The following is a 15,818-nucleotide window of genomic DNA, read 5'->3' on the forward strand; positions in this document are numbered from 1 at the left end:
GCCAATTTTCAAATTTTCACGTATTCGAAGAGTTCGATGTATTCTACGTATTTAACATTTCGAAAAACTTCAGAGATTTTTTAAATTCTAAAATTATTTATTTTGTAAAAACTGCTTTAAAATTTAAGAAGTGTTCAATGTATTTTAAACGTATTCTACATATTTTTAGTATTCTACACATATTCTATGTATTTTATATATATATATATATGTAAAATACGTATTCTAAGTATTTTCTCTAAAAAGTTAGAATATTTAGCATACGTATTCTGCGTGTATTGTATGCTAAGTATTCTACAACAAAGTAATGTGAAATTATCATTTCGGTAACCAAATCTTACGAACATGATGCCACTATCACATTGTATTCAACCATTTTTTTGGTAATTTCATTGTTTCTGAATTTACACAAGAAACTTCTATATAAATAGCGAGCATTTTAATACTCACAATTTACCAGCCTTGTGGAGCGCTGCGGCATGGATTGATCACTCGGTCGAAGGGTGGACGGACACCGTCAATGCGGATAGTTGGTGTTATGTATGCACGAGAGGCAAAATCGTCAAGATCCGTTTTGAAAGAGGGTTGCAGCCTGCATCCCCTAGGTTTCCAGAAATCTGGATGTTGATCGCAGGTTTCACCTTGTGGTATATATGGAAAGCGCGTTGCCTCAAGGTTTTCCAAGGTACGATACGACCCCCGGAGGAAGTGATCATGGACATATGGTTCGCGCTTATCAGCTGCCTACGAGGGCAACTGGAAGAGGTTTGCAGCCACTCCAACGACGTGGTCTCTGCCCGTTTGCGCTTTTGGCAGAAATGGCGGAACACACCTATGGTGATGCAAGGCGGGAGTGGCACGAGGTGGAACTACCAGGCCCCACGTTGGTTGTTTCCTACTCACCTGCCACCCTCTCTTCGTTGTAGGCCCCAATAGCCAAATAGTACTAGGCAACATTGAAGGGCATTGCGTTGGATATAGGTAGCTTCTTACATTAAGTTAGGCCACAAGGCATTGTAATAGGCTCATCTTCTTTTACTTGATCGGAGGAAGACTCCCTGATGTGTGTATAAGTCTCCTTGTAGACTCTCTATGTAATAATCCTTCCTAACTAATGGGAAAGTAGCTTCATTTTGGAAAAAAAAATACTCGCAATTTACCGAATCTTGCAAATAAGCTTCACTAAATTCATTCAGTAAATTAATAATCTTGATTATGAGCAAATTTGTACATCATCAGAGTATTTGTACATTAAGTACTGCATTATAAACAAAATGTGTAAATAATGTAGAATGTTAATGTCATTGGTATCAGTGGTTTTGGTTTAAATTTTAACTCATTAATATGGTAACACCTTTGCAATGTGGCAATATAAACTAGAAAAAGGATTGTGCCCATTTCTCTTTTTGTTCATTCAATGGTGGCCAAGTCAACCCCATCCATAAAAGTTTCGAAATAGCCCGAAAAAGGTCACGACTTAGAGTAATTACTCATGCAAAAGTAATAGTATCACATTCAATGTAGCTCAATATTCTATCATTGTTTCCAAAAATACCTCATGAAGGATTATATGGCGAGGGGTAGAAGTAATGTGGACATACTACACGTGATAAGGAAAGGGGTGAAAGAAAAAGTTGATAATGCAAAGCAAAAGGCCAAACTCAACCTCTAGGACAAAACATGGTCCAATGTTGAGTAAAGATTGTTTAATCACAATAAAAGAAAAAATTTAGGGGTTCATACAGAACTATTTTCATAATAATGCAAGACTTGGCCAAACTTTGTGACCCATGTTCAAATGTGAAATGGTACAAACTAACGTTCGACACCTTTAAAGACATGACATTAGTATATTGTCGTAGAGCCAAAACATAAAGTTTCACTTCGAAAATCTACCAAAAATATAGTGACAAGGAAAACCCTAATACCTTAAGAGATTTGAATGTGTACAATATGTACAAGTTCTTGAGAACCATAGGATGAATCTGGATGTCAAGAGTAGAATGTGAATCTTCGTTGAATTTATCTCAAGTCTAAGGCCTATACATGATGATCCAATTGACAAGGATTTGATACTCACTTAGAAGTTAGGATGCGAAATTATGCACTTCACATACATAAAAGGGCAAACCCCAAACATATGAAAGAAAGCATACCATTAATTGTCATGAAGTGGAATAGGTGCAAGAATTAGAATTCAAAGATGGTGATCATGTCGGGGATTTGATGAGCATTGAACAAATGAATTAAGCTCAAGAAGCAATGCCACTTGTTTAAGTGGGTGAAGTAAGCTCATAGATACCATACTAAGCCTATAGTTTGAAGATTAGATGATCAGTTGCGAAGGCACCAACTAATGGGAAGGTCCCTCTGTCAAGTACCCAAAAACTTTAAAGTGAGACATTGTAAGGTTAATTTTTCATTTCACCATTGATTTGTATTTGTAACAAGTAGCTTATGAGCATATGAACTAGAGATCCGCATTGTATCAAACCTTTTGTTGTAATCTTGCTTTGGAACTATGCTATTTCTTATATAAATGAACATGTTCTCCATTGTTTACTCTAGTAAAAAATGAGTAAAAAATGGGCTTCATTGTTTTGGCGATTTAGTTTTAGAGAAAGCAGTCGTGGTTGTAGGCTACAACTAATAAAATGAGAGCTACTCTAGCATATGTATAAACTCATTTAAATTTTCAAAAAACAAAAACCCTTTAGCTTTAACATTTTCATAATGATACTAGACATGGTTACTGATGTTTACGTGATAATCAAATGTCCCATTAAATTGCATTAGATGTATATAGGAAGACATGTTAGTTGGTCTTGACTCTTCCCTCTAGTTTTGCCATCGTCATTGAAATTCAAATTTATGTTCACTCATTCAAATTTGTAGTGTTTTTTCTTGTGTGCTTAGTATGTCTGCGAATATTTCTTGTAGAAGGCTCTCAAGAATAAACTTCCCTTATTGTCTTAGATACATATGCTTCCCTTATCGTTTTATGTTCTCTCTTAATTAGGCTCATTTTGTCTTCTATTAGGCACCATGGAACCAACATTAAGGTATATGGGGTTCTCTTACTAGTTATTTATTTTGATCAAGAATTTGTGTGTAGATTTACTAATGCCTTTTAATTTTTTATCACATTTGCAACCTTTTCAATATGATGCACCAAAGATTTTTGTAAGCTATAATTATTGTGACACTCCTAGCTATGTGTGATTGCCCAATCGCATGCATTCATGAAGAGAAGACATTATGATATTAATAAGAGAAAATTTCATTATGATATTACTAATGGTAGGGTTTTCTTACTAGTGATGAATTCGGTCAAGGATTTATGTGTAGATTTACCAATGCCCTTTTATCAAATATGCAAGCTTTCCAATGTGATTGAGCAACATCAAAGATATTTGTAAGCTATAGTTATTGTCACACCCCTTGCTATGCGTGATTGCCTAATGGCATGCATGCATGTTGAGAAGACATTATGACTTATATATTTTGTCTTTGGCTTGCGCGAGAACTCAACAAGTAAAGCAAATATACATTTCAGTGGGTTTAAAGGAAGATTAAGAAGGAAAGACAAAAGGCAATAAGTAGTGCGCTAATCAAAATAACAACTTAAATGCAGACGTCCAATAAGTAGTAGGTTCAAACATCTTTAGCATTGATTATGTAAATCATTTGTTACACTACGTTCAAGGACGTATCACAATTCATTATATAATCGTACTATTTAAATTTTCGTGACAATGATTCAAAAAATACTATCAATCAATTTCATTTCTATGTTTATGTTTCTTTTTAACAATATTGCATATTGTTTGATTGTCATTTTGCTTTGAGTTAATAAATACTCCAACGTTTATAATATGTTTACAATGTTTTACAAGTGAATGAATTGTTGTCTTTCATTCATTGGAATATCTTTACATTGTTATAGATGAGTTTTCATGGCTATCTTCCAACTCATTAAAACTGCTTGATTTTAAATAATACCCATTTTTTAGTGGTTTTAATAGGATCCTCAGAACGTGTTATTTGCAGAAACTCGAGTTTCTTCTATGGAACTTGCATCTACAATGAGAGAAGACCGAACTTAAAACAATTCTACTATATATGTATATGACTCTTATGCACTTCATTTCTTAACATTCACACTAGTGTTATTAGCATCATATGACTTGCATCCATGGCCGATGATGATGTAGGAAATCTTCTTCTTGATTAAAGCTGCAAGTTCTACGAGAGAACATTACTCCTCTAGACAAGGCTAATAATTATTATATATGAGAATGAACACAAAGTTTTCTACACAAAATTTGAAAGGAGGTCAATCAGACACTAAAAAAATCTCATGCTGGTAACCTACATGACCTCAGATACTAGAAAAATCCCATGCTAGTAAGCTACCTTCATGACATGATGCTTGTAGATAAAGATTACTTATAACTACCATTAGTATGCTTTTTCGTTGCTAAAAATTAATAGGTTATATATATCTTCTCTTATTGCACCAAAAATAGATATGACCCATGGTTTACTACAAAGCTCATTTTACATACACATGGTGAATGTTTTACTCAATCCAATTTATCTAGAAAATAATACTACTTGAAGCATAGCCTCCAAACATGAAGTACAAGTTTTTGAACTTGGCTTCTCTCCTTGATCTCCAGTTTCATAGTGAAGGCAACCATCAAAACATAAATTAGACATAATGCAAGTATTTTGAAGCTTATGACGATAAGAAAGACGATTTTAAAATATGTAATGCATATATATAGAAAGAGAGAAGAATAGTAAGGGCCAACTAAGTTATACGTGTCTAAAATAAGGTGAGGTGGCCACCAAACTTGGGAATTAGACATGTATTATGGATTGACACAATTAGATATAGAATTGGCCAACTACTTTGGTAAAAGGTGAGGCGGCCACCAAACTTTGAAGACCTCCCTATTTTGATTTCCTTGTAATCTTACGATAATTTACCCTAAGTAAAAAGGGACCTTCTGATTATAATGGAGATTTAATCAAAAGTTCTTAATCTTACACCCATTGTAATTGATTCCATTAGTTAAAAATCATCTCTTGTTATACATTCTAATTGAACACCATACATGTACCGCCACAATCACATGTACCTGCTCCAAAAGTTAGTGTGGCCATGCTACAACAAATCTTACAACTTAAGGTGCTCTTGTTAGTAAAAGAAGAACATGGATGGTCCTATGGATAACACACACCTTTAGTTAGTCTTGTGTAGGCAATACTGCTCACTATAGAAGGGGTCCTAAGACTAGACCGTTGACCCTTGCATGCTTGCGCCACTCTTGTAATACAATTCAAGCATAGAGAACTACACACAACTTCATCACATAGCCCACTTAGACCTCTCCATTAGGAAACTTTGCTTCAACTGTCCATGGAAAATACAATCAAGTTAGGAACACCATCCCACCCAACCTATATGTTGAACATGAAGCCACTCAACATGCGACGACCATGAACACTAGAATGTGGCCTCTTGCCAACGATAACTGTTACACCTCTTGTAGACCACTTCCTTGGAGATAGTCAACATGCTCCAAACCAAACTAGATGGCTTGGAGGAGAACAGTCCTCACGTAATCTCCAAGACCTACGAGAAGCAGTCGCCAATGTGACAATGTGGAAACAAAGTGGACACTCAATTGGAGTAGAATGCATGACACTGAGGCACATTTTGGTAGTAGTACATAGGGCCCTACACAATGTCACTTTGGTACTCATCCAAGCTTGTTTGTACATGGAGTCCAAACACCAACATGTATAAGAGCTATGCATGCAACAACACTTACTAACCACCAAACTCAAAGTCGTAGAAGAAGAAAGAGAGATGGTGAAAGACACACTTAGAACAAAAAGCCACCCAACCAACTCCCTACAACAATACTTATGGTAAATGCGCTCAACACTACCATGGAGTCACAACTTGAAACAAGCATGCAAGCAAGCCTAACTACGACACCATGAGGAGTAAGTAGCACAAATAAACTCTTCATAAGTAAAGGTCGACAACTCGAGGTACAAATGAAGTTGGTTGACCTCATGGAGGAGTCAGGACACTACAAAATTATGTATGGTTGATAGCACCACTAGCCATATATTTATATGTAACTGCTAATTATAGGTGTATACCTTCTCATAAATGAGGAGCTCCTAGCTTCTACATACACCTAGAAACTAATCGTCCAGCAAGCTAAGAAAACCTTGAGAAGTTTAACCACTACAGGGGTCTCCAATGATGGGAAGCCACAAATTAGTGCTATTTATGTTGTACCTTGGGGCATTACCATTTTGTGCTTGAGGCTTTCTGCATACTTACTAGGGACAATATCCACTCTTTAGAATTTTTAGAAGCCTTATTGGCTAACCCCAAACTAGATTCTTTCCATTCTTCCAAGCATTTTTTGAGTTTGTACCCATTGATCACATGTCCCTCTGCCTGCACACTTGTGGCACTTATTGGTTTCCACACTCCCATGGGGTGAAGAACGCCAAAATTAAGGTTTTGATTATTAATCCACACTCACAACTCTTCCTCTTGAAGTGATGCTAAGATCTGATGAAATGAAAGAGGTAGATTCTATAGTTTGTGATCAGTTCTATAACCACACCATCAAACCTTGGGTGCAACATGTATATGATGATACATTTTAGGGCTAACTGATCTGGCAACACGGTTAACACTATCCAACTGTCTAGTGCCACAGATGCTTTATTTGCATTTAAAACGCCTTTCTTCCCTTTCCACCATTTTGGTTTATTATTATGGATAACCAAATTTATAAGTTTTCAATTGTGGGTGTAATTTTGCCAAATTCCCCAAGCATTTTGTAAGTTTATTATTATGGATAACCAAATTTATAAGTTTTCAATTGTGGGTGTAATTTTGCCAAATTCCTCAAGCATTTTATAAGTTTATTATTATGGATAACCAAATTTAGAAGTTTTCAATTGTGGGTGTAACTTTGCCAAATTCCCCAAGCATTTACTATATCCAACGTTGCTTGCATAACATGGAAGTCTACTCTGCTCATAACAATTGCATACTTACATACATTCATGTCAACAGTTTTTGCTTTATCCATCAGGGGGATCTGAGCCATCAGGTTCCAGTTTTTTCCTCCACAATTGCATCTGACCCCCTATGTTATGTACCATGTTGGTCATATTTTGAATATGTTATGTTGGTTATAATTTGAATAGAAGGTTGCCATATCACAAAATTAATGGAGAAAGAGAATATAGAGAAGGGCCTTAACAATGAATCATTGTAAAATACTTCATATTATTGATCAAATACAATCTTACAACAGTAATGCTTCAATGATATTTCTCACATGATCATCTTCACCTATTCGATGTGACGTCCTTATATATATTTATATATATATTTGTAATTAACCAAATATGCGCTTGTACGTTTTATTCAACACTTTAGTGGATAGGAACCCCCGGGTTCTTGACTCCTGAGATATCACTTGATTCTTATGATTTTTATTTAAAATTTTCATTCAGAGTCTGAGAATGGTGGTCATCTTGATATTCCATAATCCGTGGTTCATTTAAGTCAAGTTAGCTCTTGAAGAGCATTGTTGAATGGTGACCTCAACTCTCTAGTGGGGCTAATTCACTTGTTGGCTCCTTGCTCTTGACTTGATCGAGCCAATTCCACTTGTCATGACACATGTGATAATACACACATGCATATTAACCTCTAAAGCACCAATTCCATGCTATGTGCTATTGGCTTGTACACTAAAGATACAAATATAAGAAACAAAGAATATATTGCAGCAAAGTGCCTAGCTAGTAGCTATGATTATACTAAAGATATAATAGAAAAGAGGTGTATGCTCAGTGCTCACAATCAATGTCTCTAACTCGATGATGCTTGCAAGTTGCAATACCAAATGCATATTGTACTTGGCTTGAGGTATACTTCCTCCCCAAGTTTGCGATACAAGATCAAGCTATTGTTGTGACGTGGTGTGTGCAAATACCTCATGGCTTTGTTGTTCGTCTTGTGAAATCTTTGTTGGACCATCCTTTTACAGAAATTTATGTATGACCAACCCACACACCCATTTGTAGTAATCTTTGTGGTGATCGATTTTGATAAACGTATAGCTATTGCTATAGTTGTTCCATGGCAACAACAAGTGATGCATATGATGATATAGAAGTATGGTGTTGTGATGTTCATTTTATTTGTCCTTGAAAGCAAGAGAGAGGCCGAGCGTTGTGGTCACTATAAGTGGGCGTGAGTGTGTAGACGAGGCATTTTTGATGAGTTTCGACTATGTGTTTATGAAGATTGTGATGTGTGAGTTTGTTTTTAGTAACACTTTTATTACAAGTGGGAAACCTCAAAGTGAGGTGAAAACTCACAAAGAATAAAGAGAAGTATACAAGTGTTGATTAGACACTAAAGAGCTTAGCAACACTCAAAGTAAAGAATGGAAATTTGCAGTGTGATGTCTCTAAGATTGCGATGTGTGAGTAAGAGTGAATGGAATATATAAGGAAAGATGAAATTTGGTCCAAGTCTTGTTTGATGACCAAAGTCATGTCGTTGCCAATTCCACCTAAGCGTGGAATGTGCACAACGGGTGGTGTGCCTAGTCACTAAAATCATTTTCATTGTGCTCATTCGGTGTTAGGTACAATAGTGTATTGCTGGTTGATAATAGCCTTTTTGCAATGATGTTTTGGGTGATGATGCCCTCACCTCTCATCGCTATGAACATCAATTGTCTTGCCTTAACCTATCAAATAAAAAGGACTTTTCAAGCTTTAGGATGCCCAATAATGTATGCTTAGGCTTCATTTTCTTATGAGACCTTTAGGCTTCAAATTTAAGGCCGATGAAGTCATCCATGACTCAAATAAGAATTGTTTTAAAGGAGAGAATATCTTTAGAGTTAAAAGTGATATCCATAACTCTTAACATTATTCTTCAAGATATTGTTCCAATACCCTTTTATGGACACACAATTGCATGCTTATTTATGAATATGCTACCAATCTTACAAAATGAAAGCTTCTTTATTCTAAAAAACTTCTTTTTTTGAAATGCATTTTAATCTTTTGTTTAATTGGTCCTGCCTATAGCTATAAGTTGTTGTCAAGGTAGTGATAATGAATAAATCTCACATGTGAGCAATCTAAAGTTGCTTCTTTTAATGAATCAAAACACGAACATGGTACATTATATTTGTAGATACATTGTACCAAATACACACGTCTACATCATTGTTTTATATGGATGCGATACCTAAACGTTAGCATTCTATGCTAGTATGTGCAACTTCAATCATTTAGCGATGTTGATTTTCTTATTAAAGATTTGGTTTCTTTCTCTGTACGTATCCACTCAAAACATGGACCAATAATTGAAGATCTCGTTAGAGAGGGAAAGAGACAAGTTGTCATGCAACATAGCCCACATATCTCATAAAGCAATAATTATTTAGTGCACTATAAGATGTGGGTACGTTCTAGTACATGGTTAACAAAAGTCATGGAGAAGTCGCATCTGTCAAGTTGACAATGCAAAGAAACATAATTCATGTTCTGTCTCGTGTTTAAAAAGTATTTCTCACTATTACAATTCTTTATCTTTGAGTTATGACATGAAGTCATCAATTAGCCATATGCTCCTTTTCTTTCTTCTTAGTCATGAGATCATCTCACTTAAAAAGAAAATAATGAGCATGTGATAATATTGAGCCAAATATATTAGAAATACACTTATTTTCAATTAAATATTTCTAACTAAGGTTTTTCTTCGATTGAAAGTCTCAAAAAGTTGTGATTGTGTTTTCTCTATAGGTACACATGTTGGTTCATGAAAAAATAGTGGAAGTATTCTCTATGGAGCATATATAGACTAGAAATGGCTTAGGTCTATTCAAATATTACGATTATGATCATGTGTTCTGCTACATGTACATACACATTTGTCTTAATGGAAGCATCATTAATCAAAACAAAAATACACTTGAAAGGAGAAATCAAAATATAAAAAAATAGCTTGTTCAAATTTGTTATCTTGGAAGATTCGTGCTATATATAAAGACTAACTTGTCACAATCTAGTTCACTATTTTGTTCTAGAATAGCGGGGATCAAAAGGAAACCCTATATATGAGTTCTTGTAGTCAATATTCCTCGGGATTTCAAAACACATGCCAAATTTAAGTCTATTTCGTTTTGTCATGATATTGGGTCATGGAAATTGCGTTCATGTGCATTACTCCTCTCTCCTATTGCTAAGTATTGGATTGGGCAAGCAAGATTTCAATAATCTTGTTGGAAGTTATGGACTCATTCTGGGTGTCATAAGCTACCAAACAACTTGTTTTTAGATTGTTAACTCATAATCTTGTATAGTTTGTTTTTAGATTGTTAACTGAAAATATCACCCCAAAGTTTTTTCTTTATTCATGAAGTTCTCAAAGTAGTTTATTTAGGAATGACGTTATTGTGCATGTACATTCAATATTCACAAGTGATAGAAAATAGCTATTAAGAAATGTCTTAATGTTTTATCTTTCACTTAATATTTGTCAAAACCATTTGATGAGGATTTATCAATTCCTTTTTAACCACACATGCACACATGCATGTCTTTCCATAAATCAAAGTCTTACATTCTTACATGGGTATAAGTGGACTAATATATTGATAAAAGTTTGTGAAGTAAATGAAGAGGATAGAAACATTACATGATTTGCATTTCAATACAACTAGAAAATGTGAAGAAAACTTACATTACGTTCGCCAAAAACATGTATTACTGACGACACATTACACATGAAGTGATGATCTCACATCAGTTTCCTTTCAAATATTGTACTTTTGTAATTTTGTTTGTGTCTTTGTCCTAATACATACACACTTGTATGTCCATGAGGTCATCCAAAGATGATTCGAAAACAAATATTAGAATTTTGTTATCATAATGTTAATATCAATATATAGTTTTGGAACCATTGCAATGGATGATAAATTCTATTTGGTCATATACGATTATAGAGACATGATATTCAAACTCGATCGCTCAGGTGCTAAGCTACACAACGTTGTCCTAAAAGGAGAATGGTTTACCATGTATACACAAGTCCATCAACCCTTGCAAGAACTTTATGATATCATATAAATAAAATGTCGTTACATATGATTATCAATGCATTGAATTTGTGTAGAAGATTTTTTGTTGCACCCTTCCTTTACTTATTTGATATCGTATTATGTGAAGCTCAAAGCTTGTCAACCATCTCCATTTTTCTAATAAACCAACTCCCATACATTCCTTCATTGGTGGGTCCCCCGTGGTCAATGGAAAAAGAGAACAATTACACTACTTTAGCATGTACAATAGCTAGCCAATAGCTTGATCCATTTAAATCTCAACGCAGTGCATCAACATTGAGGACCTAGCATATAGATGAAAGATTAAACGAAACCTCTTTAAATTAGTCTTGTAGCTTATCAATGTCAAGAGAAATTGTGGACCTAGTCCATATAACAAGGATTAGAGTAAAGCTCTTTAAGCAAGTCTTTTGGCTTATTGATGTCAAGAATAATCGTATTGAGGAAGACAAGGAATAATCACAATAAAAGTGGTAGCAAAGGAGACATAGAAAACATTATAACTATTCATAAATGAAGAAAATACAAGGACCTTACAAAAGACATTGTGTAGTTAGGCATAAAAACTCTTTACAAATGAACAGTGGACCCATTATATAGCATGGAGCTTCTTATAATTTGTGCTACAGAAATCTCACATGTTTGAGCCAAAGTACTCTTAATTGCTAACTAATACTTCGATATGAGTTAACCTATGTAATCATAATGGCTATTGCATTAACCTTGTATTTGAGACATGGATGCCCATCTTTATGGTTTTGCTCCATGTTATATATATAAATCAGGCTACATTTTCACTTTCACATTGCATGACAACCGAATCATCCTCCGGGAACGCCATTTCACCAAATACCGCAAGAACTCGAGTACCTATCAACACAATATGCATACAAGTTAAGATATGAACTCCAAGTCTAAGGTGAAAATAGTTCTCTAATCAGCAATATCTTGGCAGTACAAATATACAAATAAGAAAAACCAAATCACTGTTACATATTGGAAGTGAAAGTACCTCAGTTGGGTCTCGAAGTGAACACATGGCATTTGTCTCTTTTGCTATATTAGAAACTAATATTCCAAGGCCATGCTTGGTTCTTGTGATAACCTAGATATTGCCATAAAATTTAATAATGTGAAAAATGAAAATTGAAGAAATAACAAACTCGGGTCTAGAATATATTGATTTGAATAGATTCATGTTGAATCCACCTTGAAAGCATCTTCGTCGGTACGATCATCTCCTATATAGATTGGAAAGACATCATTCCGGCTTCCTAGTCCTTCAACAAAAGTCGGTAGAGAACACATTTTAGGCTAATATAATGAATTAGTGTCACATGTTGGGATTTTGAGCTTGATAATGTAATAATGGATTAGATTGACCTTGTAGCAAAATAATACCCATACATACCAAGAGCTCGGAGCAAGTAATCTAGAGCTTTTCCTTTGTTCCACGCAATCGATGGACGGATTTCCAATATCTGAAAAACATAAGCATCCTTTTTAAGAATTTCAATATAGCATTTGCATTAGTGTAGTTATGCTCAGTCTAGGAAATGTACCGACCTTTCGCCCTTGTGTAAGGCGAAGATTCGGATATGAATTCAGTACATGTTGGACATGCTCCGCGAGAGCAAGCCAATTCTGGTAAAACAAAAGAAATGATTGTAAAGATCTTAATCAACTGATAAAGTAATTATTAACATAAATAACTTAGACTACTAAATAGAAAACTTAAAAGATATATTTCACTCTCCCCTAATTAAAGGCTTATGTGTGCAAACACATGTAACAACTATAAATAAGTCTTCATCCACATGAAGCGGACATTAAGTAGGACAGTTTTGACATTTGGATTTTCACCTCTTCTTTCACACACCGGAAATGAACACTAATACAAAACTTGTTATGCTCAACTTTGGCCCCCGGTATCTTTTTAGCATTATCCTCCAATAACTTGAAAACCTATAGCACAATTTATCAAAGATAAAACTTGGAAATTTTTGGCTTAAGGGAATCATAATATGGCTGCAATAATGGAAGATTAAAAACCCAAATATGAGATATATTGATTACCTCATCCATGATTGATATAAATTCACTGGCAGGTTGGAACAAGACCATTTCATTCCCCTATATAAATGACACAGATACCATTAAGAAATCAAGCACACACAGTTCACATAATGCCATCTTTTTGGGTGGAAGACAAAATTAATTGAGTAACATTAGCACAAATTTGAGTTCAAAAATGTATTGTTGGTCCGGTCCGACAAGTACCTTGTCATCAACTGCTTTGGTGCCATGTGCTTTGAAACCACCACAACTCTCGACAGGTCCCATGATGTCCATGCCGTGACTCCCCGCATAATAGAGCTCTGGAAGCTGAACAAACTCGTATACCTTCAATGCCAAAAGCCAACAGTAGAAGAGAAACAGTCACTAATGTGCTAGTTACATATGTAGTATCCACATAGTTTTGTATAGATTTTCATAGGTAGGTCTCAATTGAAGTACTTATATCCAAGATTACAAATGTTCGGGTTATATGAAAGAATCGGCATGATCCAATACCTTCTCTCTACTTCGACCGGTTATGATTGATGTCGGAAATAATGTCGCGATGTCTTTCACAACAGTCCGCATCTGAATCGGAACAAGCATTGTTAGCCATTAGCCCATGGGGCTCGGTTTATATTTACACCACCACACTATTAACATAAAGAAGGAAGTGTGTTTCCGGAGTACCTCGTCAGACATGAATGCACACTCGGGATCTTCAACGATCGGTGACAAGGTTCCATCATAATCCAAAAATATGGCGATACGTTTTCCAGTGGCCGCATCGATGATTTTCTCAAACTTATCAAGTGCAGATGGATGTTTCACCTGTAGTGACAAAACTAAATATAATTGAGTCCATGAGACAAGTATAGCATTGCTAGCATGTAGTCATGCATTAATGTAGTTAACTAGGCCACAGGTAAGCTAAAGTATATCATTGTGGTGGACAATATGTTATGTATGAATCAGCATTAAAGTAGGTGAGGGTAGGTCACTAATATTGTATGAATCAAACATAGGTGAAGGGTATGTTGGCTAATGGTAGGTATGGCCTACCTATAGCAATGTACAATCTAGACATACATACATGTATGCTAGCTAGTTGGAAATTTGGATTTCACACATGAAATTGTCATGAAGATCAAAAGTCTCACCATCCACCCGCGGTATTTTATCTCGGCCGCTTCACAATCGGATTTATCGGGTAGATCACTTTGCAGGCGTCGTAAAATTCGAGGTGGGGACAAATCTCTCATGGCCTCTAGCCAGCCATGAGCTATGCCATTATTGTTACTATTACTAGTAATATTATTCTCACTAAGGTTCACAGAAATCCTCTTCTTATGGGTGCTTGAGTGAGCGCTTGGTTGCAGAGATTCCTTAAAAATGATGGTTGAGCTTACATGCCTTGTTTTGAAGACTGCCATTGATATGGAGTCTGGTTTGTAGCTAGCTAGGAGTTAATTGCAGTGTGTATTTTTTTTTTTTCTAAAGTGTTGCCTAGAAAATGAATGGTAAAAAAGAATTAATTAGCAAGCGGTTCCATGCATTAATTCTTCAGGTCATGGAGGGTTAAAAATGGATATTACACTTGGATGTAATAGGCAAGGTTAAATTAGTTTTTGTGTTAAAGAAGCAGATGTGAAGTGAATGAAAAAAGAATGGATGTGTTGCAATGATTGTTACTTACAACTAATTTCAAATAAGAAGAATATATATGTAAGTATATGTATAATCTATCTCTCTCTCAGAGTGGAGTCTGGACACAGAGCAAAATGGCTTAAGAGAGGTGAAGCTGCAGAGGAGGGGGGGAGTGGGGGAAGCCTTTTTATTTATAGCAGACATAAATATAAAGAATAAATGCCCTGCTCCGAGGGAAGGAAAAATATTAGAACAGAACGTATAAAAAAGAATTAGATAAAATAAAACAAATTAAAACGCTTTTTGTTTTGTTGTTTTAATTATAAATAAGAGAGAGAGAGAGAGAGAGAGAGAGAGAGAGAGAGAGAGATGTTGCTTTGGCCGGCTCGCACGAATTGGGCTTTTTCTTCTTTTTTGTCCGGCCAAAACAAACTCTCTCTCTCTCTTCTTCTTTTTTCTCACTCCCTTTTTTGTCCGGACAACAGATATGAAGATAAAATACTAATAAATATTAACTGTCCGTGGCCATCCCATCCCATCCAAGCCCATTAAGAAATAGTTTTACAGAAAAGAAAATAAGAAGAGAACTATTTATTATTGGTATTTGTTTTCTTTTTTTACTGGTGGAGCTCATTGCCACTTGGCGCGCATCCGCTGGCCGAATCTGAACCGTCCACGTGGCCGACATTTGGCGCGCATCCACGTGGAGGAATCCCGGTGTCACTGCCTCCCCAAATTGATTCAGCCAAGCCGTTTCAGTTACCCTCTTTGGTTTTTTATTTTTTGTTTTATTTTATTTTTTTCGTTTTTTGTTTTTTTTTTACTTGGGTTGTTTATTTTACTATTTTATTATTTGCTTTATTCGTTTAAATTTACTTGTATTTTTTATTTTATTATTTGCTTTATTTG

General features: G+C 35.3%; 1 protein-coding gene across 2 annotated transcripts; it reads right to left on the minus strand.

Annotated features, from left to right (window-relative positions):
* Positions 1–11,687: 11,687 nt before the first annotated feature.
* LOC147870039 (putative trehalose-phosphate phosphatase C) lies at positions 11,688–14,766 on the minus strand. Of its 2 annotated transcripts, XM_087336234.1 has the most exons (11): positions 14,423–14,765; positions 13,953–14,093; positions 13,779–13,850; positions 13,485–13,607; positions 13,281–13,337; positions 13,068–13,169; positions 12,771–12,848; positions 12,616–12,685; positions 12,414–12,484; positions 12,217–12,309; positions 11,688–12,074 (listed from the first exon to the last, which is right to left on the minus strand). In XM_087336234.1, the coding sequence occupies exons 1-11, from the start codon at positions 14,693–14,695 to the stop codon at positions 11,991–11,993; spliced, it is 1,164 nt and encodes a 387-aa protein (XP_087192360.1). In that variant the 5' UTR covers positions 14,696–14,765; the 3' UTR covers positions 11,688–11,990. The 2 variants fall into 2 exon arrangements, with proteins under 2 accessions (XP_087192360.1, XP_087192370.1); XM_087336244.1 differs by lacking the exon at positions 13,068–13,169 and having other exon boundaries at positions 14,423–14,766.
* Between the last annotated feature and the right edge of the window lie 1,052 nt (positions 14,767–15,818).

This window comes from Azolla caroliniana, unplaced genomic scaffold, assembly GCF_043228905.1.
Source record: "Azolla caroliniana isolate FFs.n. ecotype wild unplaced genomic scaffold, voAzoCaro1.0.p SCAF_1, whole genome shotgun sequence".
Lineage (NCBI taxonomy): Eukaryota > Viridiplantae > Streptophyta > Polypodiopsida > Salviniales > Salviniaceae > Azolla > Azolla caroliniana.

Bases quoted from the DNA above. Each gene is read 5' to 3' on its own strand.
- LOC147870039 (XM_087336234.1), bottom strand. From the start codon at position 14,695: ATGGCAGTCTTCAAAACAAGGCATGTAAGCTCAACCATCATTTTTAAG. The intron at 12,686-12,770 runs GTCGGTACATTT...TATGTTTTTCAG, and splicing joins GCCTTACACAAGGGCGAAAG to ATATTGGAAATCCGTCCATC. The intron at 12,310-12,413 runs GTGGATTCAACA...GGCAATATCTAG, and splicing joins CCGACGAAGATGCTTTCAAG to GTTATCACAAGAACCAAGCA.